The sequence below is a fragment of the Alosa pseudoharengus genome, unplaced genomic scaffold (assembly GCF_046254945.1).
Source record: "Alosa pseudoharengus isolate Yale_2024_CS ecotype anadromous, Long Island Sound unplaced genomic scaffold, YU_APseudo_1.1 YU_APseudo_1.1_scf_7, whole genome shotgun sequence".
NCBI classification, from domain to species: Eukaryota; Metazoa; Chordata; class Actinopteri; order Clupeiformes; family Clupeidae; genus Alosa; species Alosa pseudoharengus.
In genome coordinates this window covers 1,160,708-1,181,388 of record NW_027468859.1, presented here as the reverse complement: position 1 = coordinate 1,181,388, position 20,681 = coordinate 1,160,708, and the positions used below count along the sequence as shown (strand labels likewise).

Genomic DNA, 20,681 nt, shown 5'->3' with positions numbered 1-20,681 from the left:
ATTGGTCGACTTGCCCTGTGTGTTGATAGCTGGCTGCTTCAAGCCTACTGTGGTGAGAAGCAATTTCAGTGTTATACCATAGTGAGAATAGGCAAGAGAAGGAGAGTTCAGAGAGAGGGAAGGGGAGAGAGGAGAGAGGGGGGGGTTGTACAGCGTGACACACGAGGACACAGCAGGGTGGTCCATTCCAAAAAACCCTGAGGTGGTTGAAGTTCCACACTGCACCATATGGGAGGCACTAAAGAGGTATGTTTTAAGTCTAGACAGGGAGGGTGTCTGCTAATCAAATTGAGGGAGGGAGATTATTCCAGAGGAGGGGTGCGTGGTAGCAGAAAGCTCTGCCTCCTACTGTAGTTTTTGAGATTCTTGGGATTACAAGAAGCAACATGCTAGTTCACTGACATAAGCTTTGCAAATAAACTCGGTTACAATGACGGGAGTTCTGTCGGAGATCTGTTTGTAAAGTGTCTATTTGTCAGTAACGTTTTAAAATCAGCACTTTGCCAGCAAGCAGTACTTTGGTTACAATAACTAGGTCCTTGGAATGTCCTGTGTCTATTCCTCTAACTTTTACGAAATCTAAGAAAGAAAAGGCCAAACAAATAAGATGAATATTTCATCACGGCAGTCTATGGAGTTCGGTGGTGAGCGACGCAAACAAAGGTTCACGTCTGCGTCGACACAGAAGCATAAAACAGCCTTTACTCTTTTTGCCTGTGTGTGTGTGACCTGTTTCTAACCTCTGTTTTGCAGAAGCTGTTTGTCCCAGATGTTGGCCAGTCAGACTCTGGTTGCCAGGAGACCGGATCAGACCCAGAGTCCAGCATTGCGCCCGGAAAACCCTCTCAGGTGACCTGTCAATCACACCCTCTCAGGTGACCTGTCAATCACACCCACTCAGGTGAACCCTCTCAGATCAGGTGAACCCTCTCAGATCAGGTGAACCCACTCAGGTAGACCAGCTCATGTCAACGCTGCTGCTGAGAACCAGACCCCAATCCCCAGGTCTCAGGTGACCAGGTACCTTGGAAGTACAGAGGTACACTAACGCAGCGACGCACAACAACCACTACGCCACACTCACGCATAGTTTAGGTGAGCTATAGTTAAACCACTACGCCACACTCACGCATAGTTTAGGTGAGCTATAGTTAAACCACTACGCCACACTCACGCATAGTTTAGGTGAGCTATAGTTAAACCACTACGCCACACTCACGCATAGTTTAGGTGAGCTATAGTTAAACCACTACGCCACACTCACGCATAGTTTAGGTGAGCTATAGTTAAACCACTACGCCACACTCACGCATAGTTTAGGTGAGCTATAGTTAAACCACTACGCCACACTCACGCATAGTTTAGGTGAGCTATAGTTAAACCACTACGCCACACTCACGCATAGTTTAGGTGAGCTATAGTTAAACCACTACGCCACACTCACGCATAGTTTAGGTGAGCTATAGTTAAACCACTACGCCACACTCACGCATAGTTTAGGTGAGCTATAGTTAAACCACTACGCCACACTCACGCATAGTTTAGGTGAGCTATAGTTAAACCACTACGCCACACTCACGCATAGTTTAGGTGAGCTATAGTTAAACCACTACGCCACACTCACGCATAGTTTAGGTGAGCTATAGTTAAACCACTACGCCACACTCACGCATAGTTTAGGTGAGCTATAGTTAAACCACTACGCCACACTCACGCATAGTTTAGGTGAGCTATAGTTAAACCACTACGCCACACTCACGCATAGTTTAGGTGAGCTATAGTTAAAACAACTACGCCACACTCACGCATAGTTTAGGTGAGCTATAGTTAAACCACTACGCCACACTCACGCATAGTTTAGGTGAGCTATAGTTAAACCACTACGCCACACTCACGCATAGTTTAGGTGAGCTATAGTTAAACCACTACGCCACACTCACGCATAGTTTAGGTGAGCTATAGTTAAACCACTACGCCACACTCACGCATAGTTTAGGTGAGCTATAGTTAAACCACTACGCCACACTCACGCATAGTTTAGGTGAGCTATAGTTAAACCACTACGCCACACTCACGCATAGTTTAGGTGAGCTATAGTTAAACCACTACGCCACACTCACGCATAGTTTAGGTGAGCTATAGTTAAACCACTACGCCACACTACGCCACACTCACGCATAGTTTAGGTGAGCTATAGTTAAACCACTACGCCACACTCACGCATAGTTTAGGTGAGCTATAGTTAAACCACTACGCCACACTCACGCATAGTTTAGGTGAGCTATAGTTAAACCACTACGCCACACTCACGCATAGTTTAGGTGAGCTATAGTTAAACCACTACGCCACACTCACGCATAGTTTAGGTGAGCTATAGTTAAAACAACTACGCCACACTCACGCATAGTTTAGGTGAGCTATAGTTAAACCACTACGCCACACTCACGCATAGTTTAGGTGAGCTATAGTTAAACCACTACGCCACACTCACGCATAGTTTAGGTGAGCTATAGTTAAACCACTACGCCACACTCACGCATAGTTTAGGTGAGCTATAGTTAAACCACTACGCCACACTCACGCATAGTTTAGGTGAGCTATAGTTAAACCACTACGCCACACTCACGCATAGTTTAGGTGAGCTATAGTTAAAACAACTACGCCACACTCACGCATAGTTTAGGTGAGCTATAGTTAAACCACTACGCCACACTCACGCATAGTTTAGGTGAGCTATAGTTAAACCACTACGCCACACTCACGCATAGTTTAGGTGAGCTATAGTAAAACAACTACGCCACACTCACGCATAGTTTAGGTGAGCTATAGTTAAACCACTACGCCACACTACGCCACACTCACGCATAGTTTAGGTGAGCTATAGTTAAACCACTACGCCACACTCACGCATAGTTTAGGTGAGCTATAGTTAAACCACTACGCCACACTCACGCATAGTTTAGGTGAGCTATAGTTAAACCACTACGCCACACTACGCCACACTCACGCATAGTTTAGGTGAGCTATAGTTAAACCACTACGCCACACTCACGCATAGTTTAGGTGAGCTATAGTTAAACCACTACGCCACACTCACGCATAGTTTAGGTGAGCTATAGTTAAAACAACTACGCCACACTCACGCATAGTTTAGGTGAGCTATAGTTAAACCACTACGCCACACTCACGCATAGTTTAGGTGAGCTATAGTTAAACCACTACGCCACACTCACGCATAGTTTAGGTGAGCTATAGTTAAACCACTACGCCACACTCACGCATAGTTTAGGTGAGCTATAGTTAAACCACTACGCCACACTCACGCATAGTTTAGGTGAGCTATAGTTAAACCACTACGCCACACTCACGCATAGTTTAGGTGAGCTATAGTTAAACCACTACGCCACACTCACGCATAGTTTAGGTGAGCTATAGTTAAACCACTACGCCACACTCACGCATAGTTTAGGTGAGCTATAGTTAAACCACTACGCCACACTCACGCATAGTTTAGGTGAGCTATAGTTAAACCACTACGCCACACTCACGCATAGTTTAGGTGAGCTATAGTTAAAACAACTACGCCACACTCACGCATAGTTTAGGTGAGCTATAGTTAAACCACTACGCCACACTCACGCATAGTTTAGGTGAGCTATAGTTAAACCACTACGCCACACTCACGCATAGTTTAGGTGAGCTATAGTTAAACCACTACGCCACACTCACGCATAGTTTAGGTGAGCTATAGTTAAACCACTACGCCACACCCACGCATAGTTTAGGTGAGCTATAGTTAAAACAACTACGCCACACTCACGCATAGTTTAGGTGAGCTATAGTTAAACCACTACGCCACACTCACGCATAGTTTAGGTGAGCTATAGTTAAAACAACTACGCCACACTCACGCATAGTTTAGGTGAGCTATAGTTAAACCACTACGCCACACTCACGCATAGTTTAGGTGAGCTATAGTTAAACCACTACGCCACACTCACGCATAGTTTAGGTGAGCTATAGTTAAACCACTACGCCACACTCACGCATAGTTTAGGTGAGCTATAGTTAAACCACTACGCCACACTCACGCATAGTTTAGGTGAGCTATAGTTAAAACAACTACGCCACTACGCCACACTCACGCATAGTTTAGGTGAGCTATAGTTAAACCACTACGCCACACTCACGCATAGTTTAGGTGAGCTATAGTTAAACCACTACGCCACACTCACGCATAGTTTAGGTGAGCTATAGTTAAACCACTACGCCACACTCACGCATAGTTTAGGTGAGCTATAGTTAAACCACTACGCCACACTCACGCATAGTTTAGGTGAGCTATAGTTAAACCACTACGCCACACTCACGCATAGTTTAGGTGAGCTATAGTTAAACCACTACGCCACACTCACGCATAGTTTAGGTGAGCTATAGTTAAAACAACTACGCCACACTCACGCATAGTTTAGGTGAGCTATAGTTAAACCACTACGCCACACTCACGCATAGTTTAGGTGAGCTATAGTTAAACCACTACGCCACACTCACGCATAGTTTAGGTGAGCTATAGTTAAACCACTACGCCACACTCACGCATAGTTTAGGTGAGCTATAGTTAAACCACTACGCCACACTCACGCATAGTTTAGGTGAGCTATAGTTAAAACAACTACGCCACACTCACGCATAGTTTAGGTGAGCTATAGTTAAACCACTACGCCACACTCACGCATAGTTTAGGTGAGCTATAGATAAAACAACTACGCCACACTCACGCATAGTTTAGGTGAGCTATAGTTAAACAACTACGCCACACTCACGCATAGTTTAGGTGAGCTATAGTAAAACAACTACGCCACACTCACGCATAGTTTAGGTGAGCTATAGTAAAACAACTACGCCACACTCACGCATAGTTTAGGTGAGCTATAGTTAAACCACTACGCCACACTCACGCATAGTTTAGGTGAGCTATAGTAAAACAACTACGCCACACTCACGCATAGTTTAGGTGAGCTATAGTTAAAACAACTACGCCACACTCACGCATAGTTTAGGTGAGCTATAGTAAAACAACTACGCCACACTCACGCATAGTTTAGGTGAGCAATAGTTAAAACAGGAAACCATATGTGCGAGGATATTAGCATAGATTCAACGCAGATACATGAATCTAGCTAGTTGTATGTTTTTAACGCAGATACATGAATCTAGCTAGTTGTATGTTTTTAACGCAGATACATGAATCTAGCTAGTTGTATGTTTTCAACGCAGATACATGAATCTAGCTAGTTGTATGTTTTTAACGCAGATACATGAATCTAGCTAGTTGTATGTTTTTAACGCAGATACATGAATCTAGCTAGTTGTATGTTTTTAACGCAGATACATGAATCTAGCTAGTTGTATGTTTTCAAGTGCAAGACTGAAATGAGCCTTGTGAGTAGGCTTCATGAAAGTGTAGCGGCTACAGTGATTTAGGGGAAACTGTGTAAGTATCGGTGGGTGGTATCGGGGAGTTTTTATGAGTACGAGTATATGGGACCAGTATCGGCCCGATCCCCGATGCCAGTATCGGTATCGGGCCATAACTAGTTCTGTGCTCATTCCCTTTAGTCTGTGGTTTCGACTGATCTAAGGTTCTATGCTCGTTGCCTCTAGTCTGCCATTTTGACTGATTTGTGATTGTGTGCTCGTTGCCTCTAGTCTGTTGTTTTGACTGATCTGTGATTGTGTGCTCGTTGCGTCTGGTCTGTTGTTTTGACTGATCTGTGATTGTGTGCTCGTTGCGTCTGGTCTGTTGTTTTGACTGATCTGTGATTGTGTGCTCGTTGCGTCTGGTCTGTTCCTCCAGGATGGCGTGTTGAGTGGACAGGCGGGTCTGTCGCTCCGGAGAGAACTGTCTCCACCCTCCGAAGATGAGAGCCCAGCAACAGTCAAGTTCATCAAGATGAGCTGCAAGTACTTCACTGACGGAATGGTATGCGACTCACACACACACACACACACACACAACTTTCTTTTACGCACCACACAATTATCCAATTATGATTTGGTGTGTTTGGTGACGATGTTAGGATGTGTTGTGTTTCTGATTTGGTGATTAGTGAGTTGATGGTGTTGTGATTTGGTGATTGGTGAGTTGATAGTGTTATGATTTGGTGATTGGTGAGTTGATGGTGTTGTGATTTGGTGATTAGTGAATTGTGAGTTGTGAAAGTAATTACTTAATATTAACGTAGACTGGCAAACTTCAGAAACACTTCAAGGTTTATTCTGTTACAAGCAGAGAGGGTAAAAAATGGTCTATGGTCTATGTAGGCCATGGCCTCTGCTGGATCACCCTCTCTCTCTCTTCTTCTGTACTCCATCTAGTTCTAGTTCTTCACCGTTCACAGTGCAAGTTAGTCACTTTTGTACGGGTTAAACAAAGAAAGAATTGGCGGCAAAACAAGCCCACGTGGTTGGTTCTCCACATGGCATCAGACACGCCTACTCACACCTACACTGCAAAAACTGCTTATCTAACAAAATCTAACCAAGTGTTATTAATCTTATATCAAGATAAAAAAAAACTAGTTGGTATTGTTTTCAGTATAAAGAGACTTACCTAGCGCTTTCTTGTGAAATCATTTGACTTAATTAAAAAAATTAAGACATCTCATCTTGAAAACAAGCAAATTTGTCTGCCAGTGCGTTAAGCAAATTTGTCCTAAAAACAAGGAAATTTGTCTGCCAGTGCATTGAGCAAATTTGTCTTGATAAGACTCCTTAAAATAAGTTAAAGTCTTCTTAAATTAAGTCAAAATGATCTTTTGAGAGGGCGCTAGGTAAGTCTTTTCATACTAAAAACAATACCAAATAGATTTTTTAATCTTAATATAAGATCAATAACACTTGGTTAGAATTCATTTTTTGCAGTGTACTTCACACCTATGCATTCTTATCTGAACAGCATGAGGAGAGATATCTTATATATCAGAAATATCACTTATAGAATGTTCCAAACATTCTCACAATCAAATCATTACAATCCTTGTACTGAGACTATTACAATGATACCAAACATGAATATATTTACATTTCATGACACATGGATACATCACTGCAAAGAATGAAATCTAACCAAGTGTTATTAATCTTATATTAAGATTAAAAAATCTATTTGGTATTGTTTTTAGTATGAAAAGACTTACCTAGCGCCCTCTCAAAAGAACATTTTGACTTAATTTAAGAAGACTTTGACTTATTTTAAGGAGTCTTATCAAGAAAAATTTGCTTAACGCACTGGCAGACAAATTTGCTTGTTTTCAGGATGAGATGTCTTAAAATAAGTCTTTTTTAAATTAAGTCAAATGTTTTCACAAGAAAGCGCTAGGTAAGTCTCTTTATACTGAAAACAATACCAACTAGTTTTTTTTTATCTTGATATAAGATTAATAACACTTGGTGAGATTTTGTTAGATAAGCAGTGTATCAAGGTAACATCCTTTGTCTTGTGGATCTGATAGCCCTTGGAACCAGTACATTAGCATTTCATGATTTGGTGATTAGTGAGTTGATGGTGTTGTGATTTGGTGATTAGTGAGTTGATGGTATTCGGATGTGATGTGATTTGGTGATTAGTGAGTTGATGGTGTTGTGATTTGGTGATAAGTGAATTGATGGTGTTTGGGTGTGTTGGGTTTTGGTGATTGGTGATTTCATGTGGTGATCTGATGCTATGCTGGTATTATGGTCTGTCGCCAGGGTGTGGTGGGCGGGGTGATGATTGTGACGCCCAACAACATCATGTTCGACCCGCACAAGTCGGACCCGCTGGTGATCGAACACGGCTGTGAGGAGTACGGCCTCATATGCCCCATGGACGAGGTCATCTCCGTGGCGCTGTACGACGACGTCTCACGCATGAAGATCAAGGACGCGCTGCCCTCGTAAGACTGTCACACACACACACACACACACACACACACACACACACACACAAGAAATGAGTCTCACACACACCACCTGTGGGGGATTCCCATGTTCGCTGATGGTGGGAGAGAGGGTATGTGTGAGTGTGTGTGTGTGTGTTACACCATTTGTTATTTCACCAAACCCCTTCACCCCGTTGTAGTCCTCATGGGCATTGTTCTGTTGTGGGCGGAGTTTGTTTCTGTTCTGTTATTATCAGCTGATTTTGTTTGGCATGTTTCCATGGTCACCCGTGTGTTTTTGTTTAAGATTCTTTTCTGTTTGCACTTTGGTTCCCTCCTTTCCGTTCCTGTTTTCCTGGTTTCTTTTTCTTTCTGTTTCCGTTCCTACCCCTCCCCCCCCCCTCCCCTCCCCCCACTAGCGACCTACCGCACGATCTCTGTCCCCTGTACAGGCCCGGCGAGTGGGAGGAGCTTCCATCGGAGCGAGATCTCAACCCCTTCAGCCGCTACGAGGAGCTGGAACGCCAGCGTCGCCACGGACACGCCCCCCCGCTCGACCAGTCGCCCTCCGACGAGGGCTTCACCGAGCTCCAGCCACTAGGGGGCAGTGCTGAGGAGGAGGAGGGGGACGAAGGGCTGTCCACACGCTCCCCTGGAGAGATCACCGAGGGGGAGGTGGGGGAGGTTACCACGGAGACGGAGGCCGTGGGAGACGCCGCCAGCAGCAGGAAACGGAGTGAGGCGTCAGTGGTGGGCGGAGCCACGGAGCCTGCAGCCAAAGCAGGGGACCAGAGGGGGAACCAGGGGCATGGTGGGAGATGTAGTTCCCCACAGGAGGAGGGGCTGGCTGAGGACCAGGGGCATTATGGGAGATGTAGTTCCCCACTGGAGGAGGAGCTGGCTGAGGACCAGGGGCATTATGGGAGATGTAGTTCCCCACTGGAGGAGGAGCTTGCTGAGGACCAGGGGCATTATGGGAGATGTAGTTCCCCACAGGAGGAGGAGCTGACGGAGGAGGAGAGGAGGCGGCGGAGCCACAAGGCTGAGGTGAAGTCGTGGCTGCTGCAGAGGATGCAAGGACCAATAGAAAGTAAGGACTACAACCAGCCAGCCAATCAGAACAGCCCCACATCCCAGTCTACATCATAGCCCTCTTTACAGTAGTATTAAGCAGAGCTGGATAAACTTATTACCCCACTAGAGGGCACTAGTGCTAAGTTTATTACCCCACTAGAGGGCACTAGTGCTGTAGGAGCTTATTATCCCACTAGAGGGCACTAGTGCTGTAGGAGCTTATTACCCCACTAGAGGGCACTAGTGCTGTAGGAGCTTATTATCCCACTAGAGGGCACTAATTCTGGAGAAACTTAACACCAGTCACTTCATACCTGATGTTCATCTCTGTCTCTTCACCTCTCTTCTCTCTCTTCATCCCTCCATCTCTTCATCCTTTCATCTGTTCTCTCTGTTCTCAGACATGCTGCTGTCTACGGAGGAGAAGAGCAAAGCCCCGCCCATGTTCCTCTGCTTCAAAGTGGGCAAACCAATGAGGAAGTCTTTTGCTGTTGCCCAGACAACTAGCCCCTCCCACTCCTCCAGCGGGCGAGTCAAGCTGTTAGAGTATTGGTTTGCCGTCCCTCAAGAAAGGTGTGTAGGTGTGTGTGTGTGTGTAGGTGTGTGTGTGTGTCAGGGATGGAAATTAAATATTTTTTTCCACCTGCCACTGTGACTGGTGGATTCCAAAATCTACCAGCCACTCAACTTTTTTACCAGCCACTAGAGAAATGGCATGAAAATGTGATATCATGATTATAGTAGGCTACCCAAAATGATCACGGTTATCGGCATTATTGCCATACGACTAAAATGTGCTGAATTTTGCCCTAAACCTACAAGCACAGTAGCAACAAAACTAAAGGCCAACAGAACCACAATAATATGCCATAGTGTCATGTCATAAAAGTGGTGTGGCTCCTTTAAGACTCCGTTTGTGTGAGTTCTGGAGCATCCTATAATCGACTCTCCAACTTGATCTAACTATACTGTACATCATCTGATTTAAATATTTACAGGTATCAAGGCTATATTTAACATTTAGCATTTATTTTCTATTTGGCCTGTTATGAAATCATGCACTGAACAATAAATGCACAGCACAGCTTTAAGAAACTTAATGCTTAGCATTTTGTGAAACTACATTGGAAAAACTCTGATTTTAATACTTACAGTTATCTAGGCGATATTGTTAACATTTATTTTGTATTTGGCCTTATCGTGTATTACAAAAGTCCAAAGTTGGAGACCTTGTAGACATTTGTAATTTCTTGAATGAAAAGTTTGTGAGATATTCCACCACAACGAATGGGTGTGGAGATGTCCGCCTGTTTGCCTCATAGGTATAAATAGTAGCATGTCATCTTGTTTTCCGTGAAGGTGTCGTGGGCCGGATTACAGGCCACTTCAAAAGACAACTATTCGCGTGAGAATATTAGTCTGTGAAGATACAACGCAGATCCACAGATCTCACTAGATTTGTTTATGCAGTCATCCTGAAATAAGCTAGTGACAAATGAAAGCATAGCAACAGTTTCTTAATGGTAGTGGCAAAAAGTGAAGCACTGCACCAGTGCCTATAGGCTATGCATACATACTAGGGTTGCACGATATTAGGAAAACATGCGATATGCGATAACATTATTGAGTACTGCGATAACGATATAACTTGCGATATTTAAATATACTGCTAAAAAAAAGGGAACACTTAGGTTTTCCACAATTGTTAAAACACATTTTTTGAAACCTTCCACCTTTTTCTCCATTCTCAAACTACTTTCACAGAATGTCTGACAGTTCTTGCAAAATCTCGCCTCAAAAGTTTTACTTGTGCTCAGAACCAAACAGTGTCACTGTCTGAGTACCGATCCAGTGTATGATTGAAGTGTTCCCTCCCTAATTTTTTTGAGCAGTATATTTAATGTTTTTCGCCATTCTGCTTGCTGCTAGCACTGTACGGTTGGGGGGGGGGGGGGGGGTGAATGTATAATTACAGAAATAAATGTAGAATTTTCTACATAAACAATATAAAATATTATGTAGCCTAGGCTATTAGCCTATATGGCCTGATGAAAGTGGACAGCTAAGAGACCTACTGACTAGGCTATCGAAGTTGTGTGGAAGATCTGCTCCAAAAAAATCCTCGTAAAAGACGGATAGACAGCCAATCTGAACACTTGTGCACCAACCAGTGGAATATTCCACATTGCCAGCCTTCGATGGACCTAGCAAAAAAACTACTTAAGCTATATAGCGGCGGTCATCTCAGTCTACAGACAGTTACAGGTAACCTCATACGCTGCGCATCCCACGTTATTAGGCTACCGGCATGCCGACTACGAGGACAGCGGAAAGTGAAAGTAATTGGGCTGCAATCGCACAGTCCAGACTAAGAAGTAGGCTAAACAACTTTTACAAAGAACGAATCCTGATTACCTCTCTGCTGCTGTCTGGGGCTTTTGCTAAATGCAAATCATGAAATACAAGCCTGACAGTGAAAGAGAGATATCTTCTGATATAACGATAATGAAAGAAATTGTTTATTTTAACACGGTGGAGGACGCATTTGGCGCTGTGTTTGTAACACGTCATCCTTCATAAAATCAAAATATTCCCATATAACAGACGTGCTTTTCATTTTAGTCATTAATTCCTCTTCACCCAAGTGTAGCCAACCTCGCTCGACTCACTATCTTCAGCCATCACGACTTAGCTCCCGCCTCAACACCTAAAACACCACACACCTAAACTGGTAGGGGACGATCTTCAGCCATCACGACTTAGCTCCCGCCTCAACACCTAAAACACCACACACCTAAACTGGTAGGGGACGGGCTTGCATGACAGCATCGGTTTGGTAAAATATTTTGACATTCAGAATGTGAATACACCATAGACTGTATGGAATGCGCACGGCACAGAAAATATAATTTATCAAAATGTATCGAAAATTAAGTCATCTTTGCGGTATGTCCATCGCAAGCGTTGATATCGCGATAACGATAGATTTTAGATATATCGTGCAGCCCTAATACATACATACATACAAATACACACACACACACACACACACACACACACACACACACACACACACACACACACACACACACACACACACACACACACACACACACACACACACACTGCACCAGTGACTATAGGCTATGCTGCGGGCACTGCACCAGTGACTATAGGCTATGCTGCGGGCACTGCACCAGTGACTATAGGCTATGCTGAGGGCACTGCACCAGTGACTATAGGCTATGCTGAGGGCACTGCACCAGTGACGATAGGCTATGCTGAGGGCACTGCACCAGTGACTATAGGCTATGCATACATACACACACACTGCACCAGTGACTATAGGCTATGCATACATACACACACACTGCACCAGTGACTATAGGCTATGCATACATACACACACACTGCACCAGTGACTATAGGCTATGCTGAGGGCACTGCACCAGTGACTATAGGCTATGCATACATACATACACATATACACACACACACACACTGCACCAGTGACTATAGGCTATGCTGCGGGCACTGCACCAGTGACTATAGGCTATGCTGCGGGCGGCGGCTCACTGGTAGTTGTTGTAGAACTTCAAATCAGCGCTATTTACGGCTGGTAACGTCACATGATCCCTACGGACACTTTCTTATTTTTCACCGTCAGTAAGTATGAAAATTAGACCGGATCTGACTATTTGTGGTAGCCTATGCTAGCTCTATTTATTTACCCGCCACAGTGGCTGGTAAGTTGACCAAATTCACCCGCCAGCGCACAAAACTACCCGCATTTGGTAGGGGGCGGGTGGCTAATTTCCATCCCTGGTGTGTGTGTGTCGTAGGGTGGACGATCTGTACTCGTTCTTTGTGCAGTGGTCCCCGGAGGCCTATGGGAAGGACGTGATTAACGTGTGTGTGTGTGTGTTCTGCAGGGTGGACGACCTGTACTCGTTCTTTGTGCAGTGGTCTCCGGAGGCCTATGGGAAGGAGGCTCGAGAGCAGGGCTTCATCGTAGTGGAGAAGGACGAACTCAACATGATTGACAACTTCTTCAGCGAGGTCCCACGCAGCTGGGAGGTGTGTGTGTGTGTGTGTGTGTGTGTGTGCAAATGCTATCCTTATAGATTCAGCCCCTTGAGCTCACTGTTCAACAAAACTCATTTTTTATTGCATTTCACTGTTATAACACATTGTTACTAGGGGTGTAAAGATTAACCGATACGTATCGGTATCCGTTTTTAACGTGTAAGATACGGCTACATCGATATGTGAAGCCCCGTATCGGAATAAAACTGAAATGAACCGGTCGTTATATCGATTTACTTGTTACAAATCGGTTCATAACCTTTTCGGCTCGCTTAGACTCTGATTTACGTTGCAAGCAGCGCGTTCATCCCACTTCCTGTTTTGAAACTACACGTGCCACGGATTTGTGGGTAATGAAGTTTGTTTTGGGCTACACTCATTGCCCAAAGTAGTCAAAGAACTTCATTACCCATACATCTACTGCAACTTAAGCACGTGACAACTCGCACTCTGTCGGTGTTTGACAGTTTTTACTCTTTTGTTTGTCAAAATCTAGCGCGAAATTAAACACTTACTATAGCATTCCTAAACGGCAACGATAGTCTGTAGAGTAGCCTTACGTTTGATGAAGGGATTTCCTTAAAGTTAAAGAATAATTTGACCCTTGCTGCTAAAACGATGTAGGCTACAAATTATTATTATTTTGCTCATATTCACTCAGACTTGATTTTATTTTGGTATTGTCTTACCTCAACAATAGGCTACAGCTCATTGAAAACAATCAGATATAACTCTAGAAAATCTATAAAGTCTATAAAAATTTATTTTTATGTTGTATTTGGCTGCTTTGTTTGGCTGAAATGACTATTCTTTTTTTCATTTCAATATAGTATATGATACAAACCTCAGTTTAGATAATCATATTCACACATTTGTATTTGCCTAATTGACATGACCATGATAATTGATAATATAAAATTAATGTGCACCTTAAGCAAATGATAAAAAATCTTTCAGAATGCTTTCCATTCTTCAACTGCATCGAACTGCATCGAATCGCATCGCATCGAATCGTACTGAATCATTTTTTATGAACATGTATCTTTTCTTGTATCGAATCGTGCCCATGTATCTAGATGTGAATCGTATCGTCTTTTACATGAGAGATTCACACCCCTAATTGTTACTGTAGCGCATTTCACTGTTAGAACACATTGTTACTGTATTGTTAAGGATTGTTCTATGTCACTGTTTCCCTTAACATAGTGGTGCTGTTACCCTCTAATGCTAAACATAGTGGTACTGCTCTAATGTTCTAACATAGTGGTGCTGTTCTAATGTTCTAACATAGTGGTGCTGTTACCCTCTAATGCTAAACATAGTGGTACTGCTCTAATGTTCTAACATAGTGGTACTGCTCTAATGTTCTAACATAGTGGAACTGTTACGCTCTAATGTTCTAACATAGTGGTACTGCTCTAATGTTCTAACATAGTGGTACTGCTCTAATGTTCTAACATAGTGGTGCTGTTCTAATGTTCTAACATAGTGGTGCTGTTACCCTCTAATGCTAAACATAGTGGTACAGCTCTAATGTTCTAACATAGTGGTGCTGTTCTAATGTTCTAACATAGTGGTGCTGTTACCCTCTAATGCTAAACATAGTGGTACTGCTCTAATGTTCTAACATAGTGGTACTGCTCTAATGTTCTAACATAGTGGAACTGTTACGCTCTAATGTTCTAACATAGTGGTACTGCTCTAATGTTCTAACATAGTGGTACTGCTCTAATGTTCTAACATAGTGGTGCTGTTCTAATGTTCTAACATAGTGGTGCTGTTCTAATGTTCTAACATAGTCAAGTCAAGTCAATTTATTTTTATAGAACATTTAAAAGTGACAGCATTGCACCAAAGTGCTTTACTTGACACATAATAATAATATTAAATAATAATAATAATAATAATATCTAAATAGGCTAAATAAAGAAAATAACAGACGTAAAATCTCAAAGATAACAACAGATGGCCCTTGTAATAATATTAGTGAACATAAAAACAAAAATGAAAGAAAATGACAAGGAGTTAGAATAACAATAGTGATGTTGTCACGCTCTAATGTCGTGCACTGTTCTGCAGGGGGTCTAGCACTGTTCTGCAGGGGGTCTAGCACTGTTCCGCAGAGTTCCGCAGGGGGTCTAGCACTGTTCCGCAGGGGGTCTAGCACTGTTCCGCAGGGGGTCGTGCACTGTTCCGCAGGGGGTCTAGCACTGTTCCGCAGGGGGTCTAGCACTGTTCCGCAGGGCGTACACCTCAGTCCAGCAGATGGTGGTAATGCACTCCGTTTGGAAACTGCCAAAAAAAAGCTCACAGAAAAAAAAGAAGGGTTCACTGGTCTCTTCTTCTTCAGTGAGTTTTCACTTGGCAGTGTGCAAACGGAGTGCATTACCACCATCTACCAATTATCCCAATAGACTATATCCAAAGAGGTCATTAGAATAGACTTTATCCAAAGAGGTCATTAGAATAGACTATATCCAAAGAGGTCATTAGAATAGACTTTATCCAAAGAGGTCATTAGAATAGACTATATCCAAAGAGGTCATTAGAATAAGTCAGGCTCTGTGTTAAACTGTCCATCATTTCCAAAATGATTATAGCCTAGTGCCTTGGGCTAGGCACATTTACTATTCACAATATTGAAAGGGGAGATAAAACAGAGTTCATCTAGAGAAATGGAGTCACAAGCCTAGAGCGCCCTCTCGTGGCTGTAGATGGTAATGTTTACTCCTTGGTTCATGCAGAGAATCATGTCAGTCAGCAGGAATTAACTTAACAACATGTTAAATTATATATATTTTGATATATAAGTCACACCTAACTATAAGTCGCTACCAGCCAAACTATGAAAAAAAGTCTGCAAAATACGTTAATTACTCGAGTATACCATCAATGGGCCCATACATGGCTTATTTTTTTACCAAAATGTTGTTCTTATCCATTCTCCAGGTAAGCGGAGCTGCATTTAATAGCAGCCTATAATCTGGCCCGCCAACTATTGGCTAAGAAAAATACTGGCCCGCGTCCAAAGTTACTTACTGACTCCTGATCTACGAGCTAAACATTGTTTACACTCCTACACTGTTACACGTTTTCAACTGAACCAGTTAACTGAACTGGACATGGGTAATGGGGATGGACTAGGCTAGTTCTGTTTGTTATGCACTTCATAGGTAATAGGGATGGACTAGACTATTTCTGTTTGTTATGCACTTCATAGGTAATAGGGATGGACTAGACTATTTCTGTTTGTTATGCACTTCATAGGTAATAGGGATGGACTATACTATTTCTGTTATGCACTTCATTGAAACATGCTATCGTAACACCCCCAATTATCGCCGGTTTTGTTCGGAAATTCTAAAACAACGATGTTTTTTAACACTTCAAAATAACATTTGCTAAATGAACCTTACATTTTTCGGTAGCCATAGGTGTGTAGATTTAAACAAAATCTGGTTTGGTTCCTAACGGGAGCATTTACTGCCCGAAATATCCGATTTTGTTGACCACGCTCGGAGTTATAGTGCTGGCCCGATGGTTCCCCCATTTCCGCCGCCATATGTTCCGGCCATATTTTCCGCTTATCGATAGTTCCGTTTTTGGTTCCGTTTTTGGTTTAGGTATTAGTAGTGAGTATTTACAATACTTAGGTGGCTTGGACGTTTCATTTCATCAGATGACACACACAATGGGATGATATGTTATTTATTTTTGGCAATAATAGATACATTAAATAGATTAATACATAGATTAAATAATAAATAACAATAAATCAGCTCTTTCTCTCTCTCATACACTCACACACATACACACGGATCAACATCAATAATAGATACATTAAATAGATAAATACATAGATTAAATAATAATAAATCAGCTCTCTCTCTCTCATACACTCACACACATACACACGGATCAACATCAATTCAACATTCATTCTTCAGTCGGGACTCGTAACGGGCAGATATGACGCGGCACCGCTCACACACAAACTCCTCATCGTCGTCATCCCAGTTGTCCCACTGCTCACATGTGCAGTGGAACCACTCCATGCACAACGGGCAGAACACCCATGGCACAATATCCCCCCCCCCCCTGGCGGAAAAATCTTTTTGCACCTGCCACAGACATCTAACAGAAAAGTAGGCAAAAGAAAGGTGAAGTTAATATATAGTGTGTGTGTGCGCGTGTAATTTCTTATACTTTTAATTGTAACATTTTACCTTTGTCTTCTTCCTTTGGTATTTTTTTTGCCCCTCCAGCTGATTTCTTTTTTCTCTTCTGACCTGCAAAATATTTTTATTTTTTTAGTCAATTTAACTCTATTTACCTTCTACCGGTGCTGGGGCCTTCCTGCAGCTGGGGTTTTCCCTGGAGGCCGCGGCAGGGTTGGTGGTGGTCCCTAGTCCGATGGCACTGGCTCGCTCCCTCCTCTGCTCCTTTGCCTCTCTGCTAACTGCTGTTCTTTTTCCTGTATGAGTCTCTCATACTCCTCCCCAGTGATGACCCGGGCATCAGCAGTAACTTTCCTCCTAGTGGTTCTCTGAAAGGTGATCTGGGTCAGGACCTCTGCCAGGTCACGGGGGGATCCACCAATGGGTGGTTCAGAGGGTTCTGAGAAGGGGTCAGGGAAAGTGGGGAGTCTGGTGTTTGGGAGGAGCCTATTGGTGGGGGGGGTGCAGAGGTCGAGGGTATGGGTGGAGGGGGTGCAGAGGTCCCCACTGGGGAGGAGGAGGATGGTCAGGCGGTGGTGGCGTTGGTCGGGCTTCTGCTTCTGCTTCTACGACCAGAGGGCATGAGGCGGCAGGTTTTGATGGCCGTCCTATCTGCCTTTAAAGGGCCAAAGAAACCCACGTCCAGGGGCTGAAGGACATGTGAGGTGTGTGGCGGGAGATGTAGCAATATGATACCCTCACTCTTAGCTGCCTGGACTACTGGTGGTGAGAGGTGGGACTTGTGTCCATCAAATATAAGGAGCAGAGGGCGCTCCTCCCTTGCGTGAAAGACAAAGTGATGGAACCACCGTAAAAAAAGGTCACTATCTATATACCCCGCCGGAGATTTCCCATAGAGGGCATTTGGGGGGCCCCCTGTTGTGTACCGGCCCCCAGGGAAGTACTTTGAAAAAATTATCAGGGGTGGTATGTCCTCCCCAGCTGCATTGAAGCAGGCCAGCACTGATATATGGTCTCTTGTGCCAGGGACCCGTTGAAATGGGTGTTTCGTCCCCTGCCCTGCCACTACTTTGCCCCTGCTGTTTTCCATGTTGAATCCAGTCTCATCACAATTATAAATCTGTGCTGGTTTATCCCTCAGCCCATGCTCATCCATTGTTTTTTCTAACAAATCAAAATAGCGCATCACCGTCCGCAGAGTTGCATTGACAGACCTCGCCTGGTCGATGCTCTCAGGGGTCCTCATACTTAAAACAGCCGCGTGCCTCTTCTTAAAACAGCGCCACCACTTTTTACCTAGTGGTGGCAGTTCTGGCTGTCTGCTTCTCTTCCTCATCACCGCGGTGGCATACGCCATGAGCCGGGCCTTTGTGAGTGGGAAACCATGGTCTGCACAGTACAGGGCAGTACTCCACCAGAGCTTGTTCGTCCTCCACTGAAAGTTTTTGGCTTGGGCCTGTACGACAGCCATGGGAAACCCGCCCACTCACTCTGTCCCTCAATGTGGTACGAGGGACTTTGAAGATCCGACATGCCCGGCGTACTGACATGCCTGCAGCTACCTCCTCCATTGCCCGCACCATATTTTCGTCTCTCCACTGTTTTCTTTCTGCCTGTGTGGTTTGTATTCTAGTATTCTCTAGTGGCGTTATCGAGCCGTTGGGAGTTTTTTCAGCTGTTGTCCTTTAAGAGAGGTTTTTCTCAGAGTTGTGCAAAATATGAAGTGGTTTTGAGTTTTTATTCAACGCTTGCTGACTCAGCTAATCGCTAACTCTCCGCACATTAACCGTAGGCGTCTTTTTGTTGCCGTTTTCTATAGCTATGATTAGAAAAGGAAAAGAAAACTAACCTTTCAATACACTTCACTTCTAGTATTTTAGATATTTATTACTATTATTATTGTCATTACTATTATTATTCATTACTATCATTAATGAATCATTATCAATCATTATTATCATTTGTTTTTCATAGTGTTGCTGCGTGAACAGCGCATGAAACATCTGGTGGGGGACAGAGTCCAATAGGCCAAACTATATTAATATAAAGCCAAATTCAGACTACATTTAATGTTATACACTTCACGCGCATTAGCTCCGACTACTGGCCAACGACTGAAGTGAAAAACCGTTAAAGACTTTGGGCTGAGGGCTCAAGAGGTTAACGTTAAACCAAGTCAGATTCTCGTCGCGAAATCAAAATTCCACCAACTACTTTATGCAGTTATGTACACGCAGCAATATAACAATATTTAAACCACTTAAAGTGGCTAGAGCCCGACCGATAAAGGATTTTGAAGGCCGATACCGATACAAATATTTGTTGATTTAAAAATCCGATATATCGGCCGATATATATTTTTTTTTTTTCAGAAACGCGCAACGAAACATTAACAGATTTCCCTAACATTAGTTATTTGTAGTTATTTATGAGTATTGACTAAAATAATATGATAATGCATTTCAAAAACAAACTAATTTTAAATAATATTGTCACAGTGGAACAGAGGAACATCGAAATATATTAAAGTTCTGATAAATAAAATGTATAAAAATAGAAACTTAAGATATGAAACTTAGTCTTTTGAACAAAAACATAATAATAACAACAACCAAAGTTACCAGTATTAAAAGACTTAGTAAGCTTCATAAATATAACTTTGAACTAAGACTTAATAATTGCACAAAATAATGATGACATTATTACTATCATCATCATTTGTATTATCATTAAACAAGATAAAGGTCACTCTTAAATGTTTGAGTGTGCGTGTGTAATAATTAGTCTTGCCTTATAAGCTACCTTATAATTAGAATGTCAGCTTGCTCTTATCCCTTTACCTGCACTTTTAAAATTATTTCCATCAAGCTACATCAAACCATTTTCAATCATCAGTTGCTGCCTGCCTTCTAAAACCTACTATTTAGTGATCTAAATCCATTATGTAACTCGTTAATGCTGCGGCTGTACGACAGTCTGAAACGCACATTTGGCGTCATTGGATTTCACACATGTGTAAAAGAAAAGCTAACTTTTATGCACAAGCTACGATTTGCACAAGCTACGTTTGATACTTTTTCCATATGTCTAAATGTTCACTCCTCGCACGTCTAACTTACATTTTACAATGCAGGGACTGTAACTACAGATATACTAGTTATAAATCATTACTTTATTTAGGCAGAATAAGTTTGTTGTGGTTTCCAAGCTCATTAATGTTAACGTTAGCGGTCTTCCACTGATATTCATGGCATTAGCTAGCTTTGTGGTTAGCTAGTCTATGATGAGCCCTAATTTAGCAATGGATAACGTCATACTGTAAATTGTAGAGATGTCCGATAATATCGGCCCACCGATATTATCGGCCCGATATTAGCATAAAAATGTAATATGTGTTAATATCGTTATCGGATTTTTTTTG

General features: G+C 42.9%; 1 protein-coding gene across 1 annotated transcript in view; it reads left to right on the top strand.

The window, feature by feature from the left end:
- Positions 1–20,681, top strand: part of ncoa7b (nuclear receptor coactivator 7b) — a 64,066-nt gene that overhangs the window by 24,486 nt on the left and 18,899 nt on the right. The window contains exons 6-11 of the mRNA XM_076272656.1: positions 754–849; positions 5,858–5,983; positions 7,753–7,937; positions 8,342–9,012; positions 9,398–9,569; positions 12,929–13,073. Coding sequence (XP_076128771.1) covers positions 754–849; positions 5,858–5,983; positions 7,753–7,937; positions 8,342–9,012; positions 9,398–9,569; positions 12,929–13,073 — 1,395 coding nt within the window. The remainder of the gene's footprint in view (positions 1–753; positions 850–5,857; positions 5,984–7,752; positions 7,938–8,341; positions 9,013–9,397; positions 9,570–12,928; positions 13,074–20,681) is intronic.